The sequence below is a fragment of the Phascolarctos cinereus genome, unplaced genomic scaffold, assembly GCF_003287225.1.
Source record: "Phascolarctos cinereus isolate Bilbo 61053 unplaced genomic scaffold, phaCin_HiC Scaffold_726;HRSCAF=1367, whole genome shotgun sequence".
NCBI classification, from domain to species: Eukaryota; Metazoa; Chordata; class Mammalia; order Diprotodontia; family Phascolarctidae; genus Phascolarctos; species Phascolarctos cinereus.
This window is the reverse complement of record NW_027556098.1, coordinates 408,030,763-408,051,293: the sequence shown is the minus strand read 5'-3', so window position 1 is coordinate 408,051,293 and position 20,531 is coordinate 408,030,763. Positions and strand designations below refer to the sequence as shown.

Here is a 20,531-nt window from a genome sequence, read left to right as displayed (position 1 = left end):
TGGGGGCTGTGGTCAGGGAAGCCTCAACCAGACAGCTTGATTTTTCTTGGGTCTGGGAGGTGAGGGAATTGTGACCTTCTGGGGAACAATGAACCCAGGTGAACCAAGGGTGTGGGAGGATCGGGGAGATGGATTCACAGATAGGAATCTTGGGGGGAGATTAAGAGTCTCTGGATTCTGAGACATGTGCGGCCTGCAGTCAGGAGGCTCTGATCAGGAGAGAACAAAGAAGAAACGTCGGGGAGACCGATACTCCGTCCACACCTCTCTGATAGTGGCTACCCTCAAGAAGATGCTGCCTATTGGGCTGAACATGTGTGCACCCACTGACCAGGACCTCATCGCACTGGCCAAGACTCGTTATGCCCTGGTACCCACTCCACCTTCTCTGAACTTTCTCATAATTCATTGACCCTTCTGATCATTTACTGACCTCTCTAGTCAGTGTCTGACCTCTCTCTAACCCTTCTGACCCCTTATCCATTCCTTGTCCCATTATCTCACCCATCATGCACCTCTGTGACCATTCACTTACCTTTTAGTGACCACTCTAATCATTTAATCACCTCTGGCCAATGTCTGACCTATTTCTGGCCTCTGATGCTTTGACCATTCCCTCCTCCCTCCAGCCATTGACTGACCTATCTAACCATTGACTGACCTCTTTGACCAGTATCTGACCAATCTCTGACCCCTATGGCTATTCTCTGATGCCTCTCACTCTATGTCCATTCTCTGACCCATTTGGTCAGTATCTGACACATCTCTCACTCATCTCCAACCATTCTCTGATCTTTCTGGACAATACTTGACCCTTCTGGCCATTCACTGACCTCTCTGACCAATATCTGACCATTTAGTTAGTCTCTCTGTCCAGTATCTGGCCCATCTCTCACTCTTCTGACTATTCTATGACCCCTCTGAACATTCATTGATCCCTCTGTACATACTCTGACTCCTGGACCATTCACTGACCCCACCCAAGCCATTTTCTGACTCTTCCCAGTCTCCTAAATATACCCCTAGATCCTTGTTCCTATGAGAATAATAGGAGGAATCAGGGAGCCAGGAGCCCTTAAACTTGACTCCACCTCCCTCCAACCATGTTTGTCCCCAGAAAGACACAGATGAAGAAGTTCGAGAATTTCTGCAGAATAACCTTCACCTTCAGGGAAAGGTATCGATTAACCCAGTGCTGGAGCTGGAGGTGGGCTGAGGGGTGAAGAGAGCATTTCAGACTACAGCCAAGACTCATTTCTTTGAAACTCCACAAAATACCTGCCCCTTTTTTCCCAGAGTGAGGGTTCTCCATCGCTGCGCTGGCAGATGGCCCTCTACCGGGGGCTGCCTGGTCGGGCTGAGGATGCTGATGCCCCTGAGAATATTGTTCGCCGGGTACAGGAAGTGTCGGCAGTGCTTTACCATCTGGAGCAGGTAGGAAGGAGCTCTGAAGGGGTAGACCTTTTCCTGGGAAGGGCTGAGGCCTCAAAGGAGGGAGAACTTTGGTCCCAAAGGGCCCAGGCCTGCATAAAGGAGGACCTAAAAGGGATTAGAGCTCATGGATTTCATAGGATAACAGATTGAGACCCGGAAGGAATCTTAGGAACATCTGATCCAACCTCCTCAATCTGTAGATGAGGAAACTGAGGCCTAGAGAAGGTTAGGTAGTAGACCCAAGAGCCAAGTTTGAACTCAGATCTCCTGATTCTTAGTGCAGTATTCTTTCCACTGCCCCATGGATTTGGGAGAGATGGTGAGTTTGGGGGTATTAGTTCCCTGAACCCTACCTTCTCCTCCCACAGACAGAGCATCCCTACAAGTCCAAGAAAGCCGTGTGGCACAAGCTCCTTTCAAAACAGCGTCGTCGTGCAGTTGTGGCTTGTTTCCGCATGACACCCCTGCATAACCTACCCCGGTAAGGAAGCTTGGAGGAGAAGAGTAGTAAAGGGAAGTTGGAGGATCCCAAGTAGAGCAGGGGGATTGGGATTTTGGGGGCAGGGCAGACACAAGAATGGGTTCTTTCCTAACCCTAAACAGATCCTAGCTTAACTTTGAATCCCTACCAGAGTCCATCTGGGCTTTCCCTATTCTGGGGAGCAGGGAGACAGGGCCAGGAAATGGGAATGATAAAGGGACAGGGTAATTCAGAAGGCGGAAAGAAAGCCAGAACTCTGAGGCAAAGGCAGGGGATACAGCAGGGGTTATCAAAATATGGTGTTGGGTGGAAAAGTAGCAGAGATGACTAGGCAGGCACTGAGCAAAATTAAGGTGGCTAGAATGATTTCAAGAGAAATTGGCATGGCTGGGAGTGAGTCAAGAGAAACTGACAAGGCTTGAGTAAGTTAAGAGAAATTAACATGGCTGAAGTGAGTCAAGAGAAATTGACATGCTAAAGTGAGGGAGTCAAGAGAAATTGACATGGCTCCAGTAAGTTAAGAGAAATTAACATGGCTGGAGTGAGGCAAGAGAAATTGACATAGAGTGTCAAGGACAAAGGCTGGAAATAGGAAGTGGGAGCTTCTGTTGGAAACCATCCACTCCCACCTTGTCCCACAGGCATCGTGCAAGCAATATGTTCTTGGAGTCTTACAAAGCAGCATGGATCCTGACAGAGGAGCACAGCTTTGAGGACCGCATGATTGATGACCTCTCTGTGAGCAGGCACCCAGTGGGCAGGGAGACCTTGTGGCAGGGCTAAGGGAGGGGGCGGATAAGAAAGATAGGAGGGGAGGACATCAGTGGGGTGAGGATGACCACTTGGCATCCCTTCCCAATGTGCCCCATCCTGCTCTCACCTTAAAGAAAGCTGGGGAGGAAGAAGAAGAGGAAGAAGAACAGGAGGAAAAGAAGCCAGACCCTCTGCACCAACTGGTATTACACTTTAGCCGGACAGCCCTGACGGAGAAGAGGTGAGGCCCTGAGGAGGAGTCATCCCCTCTTGTCCCTCTCCCAAGGCCCAGAAAGAACCAAAGGAAGCCCTAGGGAAAGTCCACAAATCCTCAGGAGATACCTGGAGAAGGCCAGTCCTCAGATTCCTCAAAGAGATTTACCTCATACCCCAGGGGACATCTCTAATACTGTGAGGACATCTCTTCTCCCATACCCTAGGCTATCTCAAATACCACTCCAAGCACCAATTTCCCCTTTCCCCTTACTCCTCCCCATGCTCCAGCTAATCTCTTCCAAAACCCCTCCCCAGGTTTATTGAACATTGTTCCCCTTTATTTTATGTTCCAAAGTTGCCCACTTGCCTATTCTCCATACGCTATACTCCACCTCCCATCTCCAGGCCTTTGCTTGGGCTGTGCCCATGCCTGGAATGTACTCCCTTTTCATGTTCACCTATTAGAATCCTATTATCTTCCTTTAAGGCTCCACTCAGATGTTAATGCCTGCTCCCTACATGAGGCACTTTCTAATACTCCCCTCCCCCCAAATTACTTAGTATTTTCTTGTGTAGATTTTTCCTTCTCTGTGTTCATGCTACCCACCCATCCCAGGTACGCTGCCTGCAAATACCTCTTGTATATCTTGTCCCATACACTGGAAAGACCTTTCCTATCCCCTGGAGACATTCCCCCCCAATAGCCTAGGGAGATCTACTCCATTACCTTAGGGAGATACTTCATTCCTTTGAAACATCTTCCCCTATGCCCTAGGGAGACACCCTAACTAATTGTCCCCCCCCCAATCCCTTTCCAGCAAACTAGATGAGGACTATTTGTACATGGCATATGCTGATATCATGGCCAAGGTAAGTACCCCTCCCCAACTCATCCATCAGGCCCTTCTTCCCCTCCAGGCTAGCACAGGTGGGCTCCCCTCCTACTGTAGTCACACTCTGCTGTTGCCTTGGGAAGAGAAGGGGGACCTTTGCCCCTTGCCAGGGCCTGAGGATGCCAAGTTTTCCCCCTTTCACTCACTGACTCTTGCCCCATCCAGAGCTGCCACTTGGAGGAGGGAGAAGAGCATTCAGAACCTCCTGAGGAAGAGGTTGAAGCCTCATTTGAGGTATGGAGGAGGAGGGATGGAGAAGACTGTCCAGGGAAGAGGACTCCTCGGGGGACAGGACGCTAACACTCTCCATCCATCCTCCCCTCCCTTTCCCTCCAGGAGAAGGAGATGGAAAAGCAGAAACTCCTCTACCAGCAGTCCAGGCTCCACAACCGAGGGGCTGCTGAGATGGTGCTACAGATGATTAGTGCCTGCAAAGGTCTGAACAGCCCTGCCCTCCCGTGCCCACGCTCCCTGCCCTGCCACGCTTCCTCCTCAAACTCTGATCTCCCCTGCATACTCACTACCCTATGCCTGGCACCCAGAGCTGTCCCACATTCATCTGTGCCCTCATCAATCAATTAACCAAGTAATCAGCAAGCATGTTCTAAGCACCCAGGTCCTCTGGTAGCCACTGGAGATCCCAAGACAAGTGGAGAGTAGAGAGAACACCAGGCCTGGAGTCGGGAAGACCTAAGTTCAAATCCAGACTCAGACACTGAGCAGCCGTGTGATTCTAAGCAAGTCATTTAACCTCTGTCTGCTTCAGTTTCCACAACTGTAAAGTGGGGATAATAATAGTACTTACCTCACAGGATTGTTTTGAAAATTAAATGAAATGATATCTATAAAACGTTTAGCACAGTGCCTGGCACATTGTAGGTGCTTTTATTTTTTTATTTTTTATTTTTAGACAATTGGGGTTAAGTGACTTGCCCAAGGTCACACAGCTAGTGTCAAGTGTTTGGTCTGAGGTTGGATTTGAACTCAGATCCTCCTGACTTCAGGGCCAGTGCTCTATCCACTGCACCACCTAGCTGCCCCTAGGTGCTTTTAAAATGCTTCTTTCTAGGGCAGCTAGATGGTGCAGTGGATAGAGCACCGGCCCTGGAGTCAGGAAGACCTGAGTTCAAATTCGGCCTCAGACACATAACACTTTCTAGCTGTGTGACCCTGGGCAAGTCACTTAACCCCACTGCCTAACCAAAAGGAAAAAAAATGCTTCTTTCCTTCCCTTCTTTCTCATACATTCAATCCCTCACACCCCCATTCATTCTGCCACCTCTCTGAATTATGTCTGCCAGCGTCTTGGACGCTGTTCTTGCCTGCCCCATGGAGAGGCATGGGTGGAGGGCAGACCACGCCTGGCCACTGAGTGGGTGCTGTCCTCTGGTAGGGGAGCCGGGAGTCATGGTATCATCCACCCTGAAGCTGGGCATCTCCATCCTCAATGGTGGCAACATGGAGGTGCAGCAGGTATGGGGAACCTGGGGATGGGCACGTGGAGGGTTGCCCTTGGGGGTCCTCAGGTGAGGGCTGGATGCCTGCTCATCAGAGATCTCACAGAGGGGGTGGGTTGGACCAGATGCTCTCAGTAGTGCCTTCTCATTCTGTGCCTCCTCTGTGGGTCTGGGATGGGCAGATCCCGCCTGCCAGCTTGAGGCCCTCCTTCCTGCTTTTCTGTCTCCTGCAGAAGATGCTGGACTATCTGAAGGACAAGAAGGAGGTCGGCTTCTTCCAGAGCATCCAGGCCCTGATGCAGACATGCAGGTCTGTCCTGTGGGCAGTGGAGGGTGGGAGGGGCTGGACTAACAGAGGGATGGAGAGAGACAGAGAGACAGAGACAGAGAGAGCTAGACACGGAGAGAAAGACAGACAGATCTGCAAGGGGGGCTCATGGGGACTAAGCCAGGGCCTCACATGTGTCCCCCTGCCCTGATCCCCTTCTCTCTACCTCCTTCTCACTAGTGTTCTTGATCTGAATGCCTTTGAGAGGCAGAACAAGGCAGAGGGGCTTGGAATGGTGACCGAGGAAGGGACTGGTGAGCCCCCTTCCCATCCCTATCCTTGGGGCCCCCTCTCGCTTGGGACTCCCCTTCCTATCCTCCCCTCCCCTAATCCTGGAGCTTCCTTTCCCCTAAGTAACCTCCCTTCCCTTTAAAACCTCTATCCCCATCCTGGGCCCCTCTAACTACAAGGGCCCCCCACCTCATCCCAGGGAGCCCCCTTCCCTAGGGCTTCATCTCCCCATGGGCCCTCATTCCTTTGGGCACCCCTTCTCCTAAGGCTCTGTTCCCCTCCTTCAAGGGTCCCCCCTCCCCCACCCTGGGACTCTCCCTCCTCCCTTTCCCCCATCCGGGTTGCTGTTTCCCTACTCCCATGAATGCCCCTAATCCAAGTTAATCAAGTCTCCTCTTTGCTGTGTTGTGATGTGTGGTACTCACCTCTCTCCCTGACCCCTGACCTGACCCCCTCACGGCCTCTTCATCCGCACCAATCTCTCCTTCTGTTCCTGTCTCTGTCCTCGTCCCCCCATCGCCTCTCCCCTCCCACTCTCCTCTCCTTGTTTCTGTTCCGCACCTCCCGTCTCCTGCTCTCCTCTGCCCCCTGCACAACTTTCTCCCTCAATTCTCACGGTTCTCTTTGTGTGTTTGTATCTCTGTCTTCATGTCTCGATCTCTGTAACTGTCTCTCTTTGTGTCTTCCTATATTTCTCCCCTTCCCTTTGACTCTGCCCCTCTCCTTTCCTGTCACCCCTTGTCTCTCCGTGTCTGTCTCCACGTCCGTCTCTTTCTGTCTCTTTTCTCTCCACATGTCTGCCTTTCCCTCTCTCCCCATTCTTCCCTCCTCCCATCCTGTCCGGCTGCCTCAGTCATCAATCGCCAGAACGGTAATTCCCCTGCCCACAGTTCCGTGTGCCACCCTGCTCTGCTAACCCTCCTTCCTCCTCCTGCCTACCCCGGGCCGGGACCAGGGCCAGGATCAGAGACCAGGGACCAGAGGACAGACATCGGGGACTGGGAAGGGATGGGGCAGGAGGCAGGACCCAGGGCAGGATTGGGGGCTGAGGGGTCTTTGTTTACTGTAGGGTCTCTGGATCGGCTGGCCCAGGACAGGCAGGGATGCCCTCCCCTAGACCCCAACTGCTCCAAGCTCTGGGCCCCTCTCTGATTGGTGCCCTTTCAATCCAGACGCTCAGTTCTCCCCACTGGATTGGCTGCCATTGGCCTGTCCTTTCTGATCTGGCTGGGTGGACCCCTTTGCGCCTGCTCTTAGCATTCCACCCACAGTCTGGCTTGCCCACCCCGAGGCCTGCGTGGTTGGCAGACTTATGTTCTGATTAGCCCGTGGTTGACACCTGACCCCCACCCCGCTCAACCTGATTGGCTACATTCTAGGCCCACCTCCCCATACGTGTTCACCCACACCCATCCCAGCTGCGCAGCGCTACTCTTCTATCCCCACCCCCCAACCCTCACCTCACAGAAGCCCTGGAGAACTAGTCTCCTGAGTCCCCTCCACCAACCACCTTGGCCCTATGACATCACAGGTACTGATATCATCATTCCTGATATCCTGGACCCTGAGGTCGTTATGGCTGTGTGAGGGCACAACCCTTGAAATCATCCATCTTATGATGTCATAAACCCTGAGGTCGTTATGGCTGTGTGAGGTCACAACCCTTGAAATCATCCATCTTATGATGTCATAAACCCTGAGGTTGTTATGGCCACATGAGGTCACAACCTTGAAATCACTTATCCTGTGATGTCATAGACCTTGAGGTCACAGCCCTATGAGATCACAGACTCTGACATCACTGGCTCCTCAAGGTCACAGCTCTGTGATGTCCCACAGAAGTCACGGCAGGACTACCCAGGCATGAGTGGCGGTCAGCCCCCTCCTCTGTTCCTACCCCATTGCCCATTCTCCTGACCCTGTGTGCTGTGTGCATGGGCCTTCTGCATGCCTGTTCCCTGGGGGAACTTGCCCCACAGCAGGCTGACCCAACAGGGCCCCCTCTCTCTGTCCCAGGAGAAAAAGTGATGGCTGATGATGAGTTTACCCAGGATCTCTTCCGCTTTCTCCAGCTGCTGTGTGAAGGCCATAACAATGGTTCGTATGTGAGAGGAAGAAGAGCAAGGGGAGAGAAAAGAGGAGAAGAAGGAAAAGGGATGAGGAGGAGGGAGAGGGAGAGTAGGGAGAGGGAGAGATGGAGGAGGGAGAGGGAGGAAGGAGAGAGAGAGACGGAATAGGGAGAGACAGAAGAGAGAGAAGGGAGATGGAGGAGGGAAGGGAGAGATGCAAGAAGGAAATGGAGGTGACGGAGGAGGGAGAAGGATGAGGGAAAGATGGAGGAAGGAGAGGAAGAGAGAGAGATGGAAGAGGGAGAGGAGGGAGCCCCTTCCAGGTCTGGGACTGGACCACAAAGTCCTGCCTGGTGGGTGCAGGGGAAGAAGGCCCTGGGCTTGGGAGTCAGAAAAACTGGATTCAAGTCTCGGCCCACTACCTGCTGGAGTCACTGAGCTGGCAGGGCCCTGTGTGACCCTGGACAAGTTGTTTTACAAACTCTTTGGGACTCAGGCTTCTCTTGTCCACAAGGAGGGACCTTCCAGCTCTCAATGTTCTGAGAGCCCCAGCTCCAGGACTTACCAGTTATGTGACTGTCAGCAAGTCACTTCCCATTTCTGAACCTCAGTTTCCCCATCTGTTAAATAAGAGCAATAATACCTACCTCATAAGCCTGTGGTGACAATCGAATAAGATGGTGGTGAGTTTGATTCAACAAGCACTAATTAAGCCCCTCCTGTGTGCCTAGCACACAGGGGCTACAAAGGTCAGTCAAGGAGTGCCTCCTCCTCCTATTAGCTAACATTCATAAGGTGCTTAGTATGTGCCAGGCACTGTGCTAAGTGCTAGGAAAGGCGAGAACTAAACAGTCCCTGCCCTCCAATTCCGGGGCACAGCAGCATACAGGACTGAGTAAATACAGAGAACATACAGAAGAGCTGGGAAAGACCTAGCAAGGTGGGTGGAGAGCTGGGTGGAGGATGGAGACTCATTAGGAGGCCATTGTCCTAGTCAGGAGGATTTGGGGAAGGCCTGAACTAAGGGGGTGCCTCTTTGGGGGGAGAGATGGAAGTAGATTCATTAGATGTGGTGACGAACTAGACTGGGGGGAGGTGTTTTTAAAACCTTAAAAGCCAACAGAAATGTGAGGCAATGACCTGTCACTTTCAGACTTTCAGAACTACCTCCGGACGCAGACAGGGAACACGACCACCATCAACATCATCATCTGTACCGTGGATTACCTGCTGAGGCTGCAGGTGAGCATCCCAGGCTAGGGGTGAGGGCAGCTGGAGGGCCAGGGCCCCGGGCTCCCTCCACTCACCAGCTGCTGTCCTCAGGAGTCCATCAGTGATTTCTACTGGTACTACTCGGGGAAGGATGTGATCGAAGAGCAGGGGAAGAGAAACTTCTCCAAAGCCATGGCTGTGGCCAAGCAGGTCTTCAACAGCCTGACAGAGTACATCCAGGTACCCCGCCTCACCCCTTTCCTATCCATGACCCCGCCCTCAGCCCCTCCTGGCCTTCTAGACTCTAGTGGCAAGCTACCTCCTCCAGGAAGCCCTGGAGAATCTAGGACTGGGAGCTGAAAGGGACCATAGGCATCACTCAATCTAGCCACCTCATTCTATAGAGGGGGAAACTGAGGCACAGGATGAGACGAGGTTTGTCTACAGTCGCACAGAATCCAGACTTCTATAAAAATGTTCTTTCCACTAGACTGCCAACTGCTACACTTCATAGGAGTTTATCTAATCAAATATGCATTTGTTAAGCAGGGAGGAAGGAAATAAGTATTCAACACCTACTATGTGCCACCTAGCTAAAAGAGACCCTAGAAACCACCTGATTAAAACCCCTCATTTGATGAACGGTGGGGAGAGGGGCAGGGTTCCCCCAGGTAGACGGGCTTCCTCTGAAAGCAGCATTCTTTCTCTGCTGCACAGTGGGACAGCATCCCTCCATTGAGCCTTACCAAAAGGCCCTGCTTAGGGCCAGGTCTCCTGTGCCTCAGTCGCCTTAAGGGCAGGGAACCTAGTTGTTCTGTCTGTATAACCCCAGCACAGGGCCCAGCTTCATAAATGTTTGTGGAATACAAGTAGATTTGTTTGTTGAAAGACAAAATAAATTATTATCCCTGTCTTAAAGGAGTTCCCAGTCTAAGAGAGACAGGACCTAAGGAATAAGACAGGGAGGCGGCTGCATTCCCAAAGAGGGATACCGAGGGCCTGTAGCAGCAAGAGCACCCACATAGAATTGACAGGATTTGGGGGAAGGAGGGGGAAAGGAAGGGGAGGAATGGAAAATGGCTCAGAGGCATTAGGCCTGTGGCAGAGTGAAGGTCTCATTCGTCAGCCCTGACCCAGCCTAGACAATAGACATACCTAGGAAATATTAGCAAAATCATGGTGAATTCCATGGGTGTGGCAAAAAGAGTTGAAATCAAAGGATCCTGGCTGAATCTAGTGCCTAGATGACCTTGATCTAGTCATTTCCCTCCTTCCAGGTCTCACTTTCTTCATCAGTCAAATGAGGGCTGGCCTACGTCTTAGGAGCCTCAGTTTGTGACTGAAGTAGGGTGGGGTTGGGGATGCGGGCTGGGAGGGGACAGCCAAGTGTCCTCCTGCAGGGCCCATGCACAGGAAACCAGCAGAGCCTGGCCCACAGCCGCCTGTGGGATGCCGTGGTCGGATTCCTCCACGTTTTTGCCCACATGATGATGAAGCTGGCTCAGGTGGGCTCTCCCTGATCAGTCTCACTTCCACCTGGCAGGCCCTACTCTCGGTCCTCATTGGCTCCCACGGGCCTTCTTCCTAGCTGGTCCACTTCCCATCAAGTGGGTCCCCTCCTCCCTATGGCCTGGAGCTTCCCCTCATCCGTCCCAATCAGACCCCTCTCTGGGCCCCCATCCCCTCCTCTCTGAACACGTGCTCTGATCAGATTCCTTCTCAGCTGGTCTCATCTGGCCAGACCTCTCCCCTCTTTACGACTTGCTTTTGGATTTGTCCATTTCCGGCCCAGCTGCTCCCCACGTCCCTCTGTGTTGGGTCCACAGCACACCCCCTCTACTTGGCTTGTTTCCTGCCCAGACAGTCCCCCACCCCAGTCCCGATTTCCTTTCGCCCTATTATTCTCACCAGGCTGCCTCTGCTTCTGGGGGCTCCTTGGGGTCTGATGACCTCTCGCTTTCTCTGGCCTGCGGAGGAGGGTGTGGTGAGGTGCTGGGGCTGGAGGGTTTTTCCAGTTCTCTACCCCACCTGTGGTGGGTGATGGCCCCTCCAAGGCACTATGGCAGGCGTGTAAGGCCCCTCCCTCCAGCACACACCCCAAACACATATAGAATTCCTATTCTACCACATGTGTCGGCCTCATCCTAGGACTGGTCTCTAGGTCTGTCATCATCTCTCAGCCCCTTGATAGGTCCCTGTCTCCCTCAGAACCTGGGCCTTCCTTTCTACCACACTCTGTCCATCTTTCTCATTGTTTTGGGGTCTTTCTGCATTTCTCTACTTTTCTACATTTCCATCTCTATTTCCCCATGTCTCTGTAAGTATATCCCTGCCCTTTGCCTCTTTCTCTCTCTATCTCTGTCTCTCTCTCTCTCTCTGAGGGTTAGGTCAGGAGGAGTTATGTCATGTATTGGGAATCTGGGGACCAGGTTAGGGGTTTGGGGAGGACCAGTACCCACAGTGTTGATTTAGCAAAGACGGGAGCTACGAACCTTGACCGGGCTTGGCCATGTGGGGCGGGGGGGCTTCTCCCTAGGACTCCAGCCAGATTGAACTGCTGAAGGAACTGCTGGATCTGCAGAAGGACATGGTTGTTATGTTGCTGTCGCTGCTGGAAGGTGAGCCAGAAGCCACCCCCACTCAGAGATAGCCCCAAGGAGCCTGTCTAAAACCCTACCCAGGGCTCCTACCAGAGAGCCCCCCCCCGGAAATCACCCACCCTACAGAGGTCTTTCTCCCAAACCCCAGTCAAAACCAACTCTCCCCCGGAGACATACATTGAGATCCCTCCAAAAGAGCCTTTTCAACCCCCTGTCCCCCCATGATAATCAGTCAGGCAGCTTAGCACAGTACCCGGCATATAGTAGACACTTACTAAATGTTCATTCACTTGATTTGAATATGCATTTCTTAAGCAGTTGCTATATGCTGGACACTGCGTTTGGTAGGCACTAGAGCTATGAAGATGGAAACCTTAGTCCATGTTCTCAAAGTGTTCTCAAAGAGCTGATGTTCTAGCCTGTGTAGATGCCTCCCAGAGAAGTCCGCTCATGGAAATCCACCACCCTCCAAGGTTCCTTGGAGAACTCCCCCTTCCCCTCTATAAAGACCCCTGAGAGTCCTTCCCAAAACCCTGCTCCAAGCCTCATCCCTCTCAGTGGAGAGGCACTCTCCAACAGATCCTCCCAGGGCGATTCCCCTACAAAGACTCCTCCTAGAGACCCCCTAAGGATACTCTCCCCTGGGACTGCCTTTGGAAACTCTCTCTGAGACCCTTCCCAAAGATATCATTCAAGAGAACTACCCCCAGAAACCTTCCCCTTCCCCACATGGTCCTTGCCACCAAAACCACCCCAGATCTCCCAATACAACTGAGGAAAAATCCCCAGGATAGCAGGAAACCTTCTTATCCTGGCTGGACCCTAAAGAATGTGGGGGACCCCTGCTTGTCCCTTTAGAATGGAGAGGCAGCGGTAGGCAGAGGGGACTTTTGCCACGATCTCACAGGCGGTAGGCGATGGATAGAAAAGGGACTAGATTTGGAATCAGAGGTCCTGGGGTTGAATGCTCAGTTTTTCCCTTACTACCTTATTAATTGAATCACCTAACCACTTTAGGTGTGAATTCTCCCCTTCTGTAAAACCCCTCCAGCCCCAGATCTAGCCACTGTGCTTCCCCAGCTGGCCCTGATGCTCCTGTCCCTCCTCCCCCACCCCCGCCAGGGAACGTGGTCAATGGCACAATCGCCAGGCAGATGGTGGACATGCTGGTGGAGTCCTCCTCCAATGTGGAGATGATCCTCAAATTCTTTGACATGTTCCTGAAACTGAAGGACATCGTGGGCTCTGAGGCCTTCCAGGACTATGTCACCGATCCCCGTGGGCTAATCTCCAAGAAAGATTTCCAGAAGGTATCGTCCCATGACCACCTTCCCGGGGGGCCCAGGAGATTCTGGGCAGGAGGCCAGGCACCTAGGAAGGCAGCCCTGGGGGGCTCCATAGAGTGGGGGAAGGGAACCCCATCCCTACGGGAGCCTGAGGACATGCCGGGGGATGGACAGTGAGATACTGATGACCTACGTAAGCCTCTCCAGAAGGGGGACAAGAACATGGGGCTAGGGAACCTTGTGGGCATTTATCTGAGCATACAAGCCAATGGAAAGCCAGGTTGACTGAATGGATCAAGGGATTATTCTGGGGAACAATAGGGTGCCAAGGAGAAGGCTAAAAACAGAAGCTCCCCTTGGATGGAGATCAGAAATTTGGGTGGGAGGGCTCCTGGTGGGGAAACTGAGCCTACAGGAAGTTTGGAATGGGGAGGAGGTTACCTGCAAACCCACCCCCCCAGTAAAGAAAGCTCTGGATAGTGGAAGTGGGAGGAAGACAATGGGTGGAAAAGCTGAAGGGAGTGGGAGGTGAAGCCAGATACAGAGAAGGGAATCCTTAGATGGGACAGAATGTCAGTAGAGAGGCTCTTGGTGAGGTATGTCTGAGCTAACAGTTTGCAGGAGGAGATTTTTGGACAGCTCAAGTTCTGGGGGGACAGTTGGGGTATTATAGGGGAGTCCAGGGACTAGGAAGGGAGTCGGGAATTCGGGAAAGCAAAATCTCTGGAGCACCACTGGAAAAGGAGAGGTACTGAATGGGGCAGGTCCTGGGGGTAGCCCGAAGGTGCTGGGAGGACAAAGACAGAAGGAGCGTCCCTAGATGGGGCCCAGAAACTTGAGGATGTCTGAGGGGGTCCCTTTATGCAGGCTGTCTAGGGAAGGGAGCTTCTAAAAATGGGCATCTTAGGGGGCAGTGGGATGCAAGTATGGAGGATGGAAGAGGAGGCAGCCCCTCACTGAGGACTGGGCTTCAGGGACACGGGTGCCTCTAGGGGCATGGGACTGCCTCAGGGAGGGGGAATCATCCCTGGAAGGGTCTCTAGGAGAGCAGCCTTAGGGAGAGGGTTTGGATGACCCTGCAGGACACTGAGGCACTGGGGAACAGGCTAGAGACCAGCACAAAGCCGCCAGAAGGAGCTAGCTAGTCTAATGGCTAGAACTCCAGACCTGGAGCTGGGAAGACCTAAGTTCAAATGCTGCCTCTGGCACTAACTAGCTGGGCAATCCTGTCACTTCACCTCTGCCTCAGTTTCCTCAACTGTAAAATGGAAATAATGAGAACACCTGTTTTGAGGTCAAATGAGATAATATTTGTCAAGTGCTTTGCAATCTTTAAAGTGTGATGGAAATTTTTTTTTTGTTTTGGGTTTTGGGGTTTTTTTTACCTTAAAAAAGGCTCTGGAATTGGAGGAGGGTACTTCACAGAGTGACTAGGGAAGGGGATTTCTGCATGGGTGAGTTTCCTCAGGAATAGTGAGGTAGATGGGATGGGAGAGTCAGTGAGGAAGCCAGAGGTAGGTTGTGACAGTCCCTTCTTGGGGATGAGATGGAGAAAAGGAAGAACCACTGAATCACCCGTGCCTGGGGACCCCTCCCTCCACAGGCCATGGACAGCCAGAAGCAGTTCACTGGCCCAGAGATCCAGTTTCTACTGTCTTGCTCAGAGGCAGATGAGAATGAAATGATTAACGTGGAGGAGTTTGCCAGCCGCTTCCAGGAGCCGGCCCGAGAGATCGGCTTCAATGTGGCCGTGCTGCTGACCAACCTGTCGGAGCATGTGCCCCACGATCCTCGACTGCGGAACTTCCTGGAGCTGGCCGAGAGCATCCTGGAGTACTTCCGGCCCTACCTGGGCCGCATCGAGATCATGGGTGCCTCCCGGCGAATCGAGCGCATCTATTTTGAAATCTCGGAGACCAACAAGGCACAGTGGGAGATGCCCCAGGTGAAGCTCTGCCCCCCATGTGTCCCCTAGGGGCCCTCCCACTGCCCAGCCACCTCTCTCCACTCAAGTGCTCTCTCAGAGAAAGGCCTTGCCCCGCAGAGCCCTCTTAGACCCCTTCCCTTCCTCCCTGGCTCGGGCCCTTTTTGCTCCTTGGCCCTAACTGTCTATGCCCTCCTAGTAACCTGCCTCAAAACTCTCCCACCTCCAGCACATCCCCTTGGCACTGCCAAAGTGATATTATGTTCCCAAAGCTTTGGTATGAGTGTATCACACCCCAGCTCCAGAAACTCCATCGGCTTCTTGTCGTCTCTAGGTTTAATACAGCCTCCTCGGTTTGGCCTTGGAACCTCCCCAGCCTGGCTCCCACAATAAATATTCTCCTCAGGCAGTACACCCTCCAGTGTGCTCTATCCATCCCCCATTCTCACTATCCATTCCATTAGGCATCTCTGCAAGGACTCCTGATGGGGGCCCTGTCCTCACCTCTGCCACTTGGAACCTCTTCTGCCCTTTAGCTCAAGCCATCTCCTACGAGAGGCCCTCCCTGGTTGCCCCAGCCCTCTCTGAAATGTCTCCGGGTTGATCTGTGTATATGTTACTGCCCCCATACAATAGGAGTGTGCCTGGCACACTACAGTTGGCTTCAGTTAAATGCTTGTTGAATGGAATACTCCATCTTCCCCATGGAATTCTCACCCAGATCTCAGGTGTGCATCCCCCAAATAGCCCTCTGGTTTCTTGCACACTCACTGCCTTTCTTTGTATAATAAGCTCCCCATTCACACACACACCCAGCATGCTCATACATGGCTTGCATACTCATCTTCCAAATTCCCGCAGATATTCTTGTCTACCTCTTGCACACTCAGCCTCCTCCCCTTGCGCACTCGGCCTCCTTCCCTTGCACACTCAGCCTCCTCCCCTTGCGCACTCGGCCTCCTTCCCTTGCATACTCGGCCTCCTCTCCTTGCACACTCAGCCTCTATATATGTCCCTAGCACACTCTGAACCACCTCTCCTCTAAATGCCCCTCAGACGCCCTCACACACATTCTGCCATGCCCCCTATACTCCTCTTCCACACACCCCTGCACCCTCGTCCCTCCCAGCGTCCCCTCTTCTCCACTATCCCCGGCCACCGCCCCCCCCCACTCACCTCTCACCATGCATGTGGCTCCCCCCTTGCAGGTGAAGGAGTCCAAACGCCAGTTCATCTTTGACGTGGTGAATGAAGGGGGAGAGTCAGAGAAGATGGAGATGTTCGTGAGCTTCTGTGAAGACACCATCTTTGAGATGCAGATCGCTGCCCAGATCTCAGAGCCCGAGGGAGAGCCCGAGGAAGATGAGGATGAGTCTGTGGCAGAGACTGGGCCAGACGTAACCGAGGCAGGACCAGAGGGAGAAGGAGCCTCTTCAGGCGGCCCAACAGGCATCTCCGGGCACGTGGTAGGGGCGGCGTCGTGGGTCCTGCGACGGCTGACCTACCGGAGCCTTCGGCGGAGGGTGAGGCGGCTCCGGCGACTGACCCTGCGGGAGGCTGCAGGTGCCGGGGCTGGACTCATCTGGGCCGGGGTGACATGGACGGGCACGGGAGTGATCGGCGCCACCCGGGGGGCCCTAGGCCTACTCTGGGGCTCTCTGTTTGGTGGGGGGCTGGTGGAAGGAGCCAAGAAAGTGACAGTGACAGGACTGTTGGCTGGCATGCCAGACCCCACGGGAGATGAGGTCCATGGGGAACAGGCAGCTGGCGCGGGAACTGTTGGCACTGGGGATGGAGCTGTGGAGGGGGATGAGGAGGCAGGGGGAGAGCCTGCTGATGGAGAGGCCGAGGCCGAGGCTGGAGCTGGGGAGGCTGGGCCAGCGGGAGCAGAGGGGGCTGGGGCAGATGGAGGCCACTTCCGCATGGAGGTTCCTGGAGGCCTTGGTGACATGGGAGACACAACACCAGTTGAGCCGCCCACTCCAGAGGGTTCTCCAATCTTCCGGAGGAAACTAGGGGTGAGTGGGGAGGTGTGTCTATGTGTGGGAGAGAGGGGGTAGAGGAGAGAGAGACAGACAGAGAGAGGAGAGGAGAGGAGAGGAGAGGAGAGGAGAGGAGAGGAGAGGAGAGGAGAGGAGAGGAGAAAGAGAGAGATACAGACAGGGAGAAAGGAAAAGGAGGGGAGGGTTGAAGGAACAGGAGAGGGGCCATCCATAGTGAGGCCTAGGGGCAGAGCAGATGGATGGAGAGAGACGCAGATAAACAGCAGGGGCTGCCTACGAGGAATGACAGACGGATAGAAAGAGGGAATGAAGACAGGAGAGAGACGGAGTGCCCAAGTAACTGCTTGAGGGAAAACTGAGGAAGAAAGCAGGTCTGGGAGGGAGTCCTGAGGAAGCCAGGTGTAGACAGAGAGGGGAGAGATGGGTGTTCACAGACAACAAAACATGGAGAGAGCCCTGGGGTGGAAGGACCCAGAGAGGGGTATGCACCCCGAGCCCATACCTCCCCTCCTCTGCCCACCCCTAGCTGGAGGAAGGAGAAGAGCAAGCCCTTGAAGCAGAAGCAGAAGCAGAGCCAGAGCCAGAACCAGAGCCAGAACCGGAACCTGAGAAAGCCGAGTGAGTGGCCTTGCTTGACCCCTGACCTAGGACATGGGCTAGCCCTGACCTCTGTCCTCCAACACCCCACCTCTGACCACTCTGTAACCTAGCGGGAAGAAGACTGAATTTAGAGTCAGAAGGCCTGGGTTTGAATCCTGACCCCACTTCTGATTACTCAGGTGACCCTGGGCATGTCCCTCTGGGGGCCTGAGTGGCCTAATCCAGGGAAGCAGGAGGCTGGAGTGAGTCATCTTGAAGGTTCCAGCTGCTTTCAGTCCCGTAATGCCAACGCTCTCTGACCTGGGGGTTACTGGCTGCACCCGGGAGACCCTGACAATCTTGCCTTATGTTCTCTCTCCTCCCCCCTTCCTCCTCCCACTGTCCAGTGCTGAGAATGGAGAGAAGGAAGGGGCCCAAGAGCCGGCACCTGAGGCTCCCAAGAAGTCAGCTGCCCCATCTCCACCTCGCAAGGAGGAGGCCAAATCTGAGGGCCCAGACTTCTGGGAGGAGCTAGAAGTGCAGAGGGTCAAGTTCCTGGTGAGGACTGGCCTGGACAGTGGGAGGGATGGCCGTGCAGAATGGAAGGGAGGAGTCCCAGGCCCCCAGAGTCCCCTCCCCAGGGCTTCTCCAGACGCCCCCCCACCCCAGTCCTCAGTTCTCTGCTGGGCTGGACAGGGAGCTCAGACCCTCCCTCTTTCCCTCTCTCCCCGACCCTACCAGAATTACCTCTCCAGAAACTTCTATACCCTGAGATTCCTTGCTCTCTTCCTGGCCTTTGCCATCAACTTCATCCTGCTCTTCTACAAGGTATCAAGTGGGTGGAGGGGTGCAGGGGGCAGGTTTGGGGGGACTCCTGGGTCCCTTGGGAGCCTGAGTGACTGGGTCCTCAGGTCTATCAAGCAGAGAGGGAATTGGCCTTCTGGATACGTGGGTCCCCTTATCCCCTGCAGAAAACAGGCTGAGGGCCAAGGTGCCTTGTCACCCTAATAGGAAGGGCAAAAGGCACCTGGAAACCAGGCATCCATCCCTCTTCAGCTGGGTGATAAAGGATGGGAGGCTGAATATGAAGGTCTTTAAAGTGGGTAAGGGTCTTGGGATATGGTCCTGGGGCCTAAGAATCCTGATTCTGGTGTCCAAGGACCTGAGTTCAAATATTGCCTCCAACTCTGCATGGCCTTGGGCTAGTTAACTAATCCCCCTAGGCCTCAGTTTATCTGGGTGGGACCAGATAAACTGCAGAGAGTTCTTCTGCTCTCTATCTCGGGTCCTCTGATCCAGGTGCCAGAGCCTTTGGGATGGAATGAGGGACTGAAGGCTAGGCACTCAGACCCCCAGTCCTTGGTTCCCCTAGAGCTACTGATGATGCCCAGACCCTTCCCTGACCATGCCCATGCCCTCCCTGCAGGTATCTGACTCTCCTCCGGGTGAAGAGGACCTGGAAGGCTCAGGGCTCGAAGGCCTGGCAGGCTCAGGATCTGGAGACTTCCTGGGGTCTGGCATGGGCTCAGGGGCTGGGGAGGAGATGGAAGATGATGAGGAAGAGAACATGGTCTACTATTTCCTGGAAGAGAGTACGGGGTACATGGAGCCTGCCCTTCGAGGACTCAGCATCCTGCACACCCTCATTGCCTTCCTCTGCATCATCGGCTACAACTGTCTCAAGGTAGGTCTGGGGGAGAGCCGGGTCCAGGGGCTGACCTGCGAGGGCAGGGTCTGGGCCCAACTTCTGGCCACCGGGCTCTATACACCCCTGATCTCCGAGGTCTCCCCTCCCCGGTTCCCCCAGGTACCGCTGGTTATCTTTAAACGTGAGAAGGAACTAGCCCGGAAACTGGAATTTGATGGTCTCTACATCACTGAACAGCCTGAGGATGACGACGTAAAGGGACAGTGGGATCGCCTGGTGCTTAACACCCCGTACGGTGCTAGAAGTCCCCTGGGGAGCCCCTGAAAGACCTGAAATGGGAGGGGGAGCTGGGGCATGATACTCTAGAGAGAGACTGGGGGACCAGACAGAAGGGGAAGCTATGGGGAGAGATACTGGGAGTGGAGGGACCCCAGAGAGGGATTAGGAGGGCCAAGGGAAACAAGGGGGAAGCACAGGAGATAGTGGAGAGCTAAAGGAGAGATAGGGAAGAGCGCACTGTGGCAGATGCTGGGGGGACAGCAGAGGATGGAGAGGGAGTCAGAGTGGGGGGGGCAAAAAGGGGGGTCTCAAAGACAGAAACATAGCAGGCAATTAGGTACCCCAAAAAGGGAGGCAGAGAGATCATGGAGGGAGGGATCAGGGGGAGAATTAAGACTTCCAGGGCCTGGGGAGCTAAAGATCTGGGAGCCCCCCTGTTCTCACATCTCATAATTTCTTCCCCCAGATCCTTCCCCAGCAACTACTGGGACAAGTTTGTGAAAAGGAAGGTGAGGAGGGCCACAGGGAATGGAGACCCTCACCTCATCCCCAATTCTCTCACCCTTCACGGGGTCTCTGAGAGTAGCTGATTTGTCCTTTCCTGAGGCTCGTTGTGTCCAGGGGACATCCTCAACCCTTCCCTCCCTCCCTTCCCTAGGTGCTGGAAAAACACGGGGACATCTTTGGCCGGGAGCGAATCGCAGAGCTTCTGGGCATGGATCTGGCCAGCCTGCAGATCACAGCGCAAAACGAGAAGCGACCTGAACCCCCCTCGGGACTGCTCACCTGGTACAGGGCCGGGCCGAGCCAGTCGGGCTGGTGGAGGGGGCAAGGGAGCTCCTGAAAGTTCTAGCCTATTCACTGCTTCCATATCCTTCCCTTAGGATCATGTCCATAGATGTCAAATACCAAATCTGGAAATTCGGCGTCATCTTCACCGACAACGTGAGTAGGGTGGGGGCCACCAAGGTGGGAAGGAGAGCCCAGAGGACGCTCTCTCAGAGCGTGCTCTGGTACCCTTGGGTTATCCCGTGGGGCCGCCCAAAGTGTCTCCTGCCTCTCTGATACCCCCAAAGCGTGCCCGACTGCTCCCTAAAGTGTTCTTTGTCACCCCAAAAGCATTTAGGCTTGTGCCTCC

General features: G+C 54.0%; 1 protein-coding gene across 1 annotated transcript in view; it reads left to right on the top strand.

Moving 5' to 3' along the window:
* The window catches only part of RYR1 (ryanodine receptor 1), a 92,006-nt gene that overhangs the window by 68,636 nt on the left and 2,839 nt on the right, over positions 1–20,531 (top strand). Inside the window, 29 exon segments of the mRNA XM_020978561.2 lie at positions 200–370; positions 1,118–1,177; positions 1,297–1,434; positions 1,803–1,915; positions 2,557–2,653; positions 2,803–2,909; positions 3,703–3,754; positions 3,943–4,011; positions 4,114–4,213; positions 5,171–5,250; positions 5,468–5,544; positions 5,743–5,816; positions 6,647–6,664; positions 7,810–7,890; positions 9,016–9,104; positions 9,186–9,314; positions 10,475–10,579; positions 11,611–11,692; positions 12,797–12,984; positions 14,564–14,905; positions 16,093–16,902; positions 17,414–17,505; positions 17,874–18,024; positions 18,208–18,294; positions 18,893–19,150; positions 19,274–19,404; positions 19,860–19,902; positions 20,052–20,182; positions 20,278–20,338. Of these exon segments, the coding sequence (XP_020834220.1) occupies positions 200–370; positions 1,118–1,177; positions 1,297–1,434; positions 1,803–1,915; positions 2,557–2,653; positions 2,803–2,909; positions 3,703–3,754; positions 3,943–4,011; positions 4,114–4,213; positions 5,171–5,250; positions 5,468–5,544; positions 5,743–5,816; positions 6,647–6,664; positions 7,810–7,890; positions 9,016–9,104; positions 9,186–9,314; positions 10,475–10,579; positions 11,611–11,692; positions 12,797–12,984; positions 14,564–14,905; positions 16,093–16,902; positions 17,414–17,505; positions 17,874–18,024; positions 18,208–18,294; positions 18,893–19,150; positions 19,274–19,404; positions 19,860–19,902; positions 20,052–20,182; positions 20,278–20,338 (3,936 nt within the window).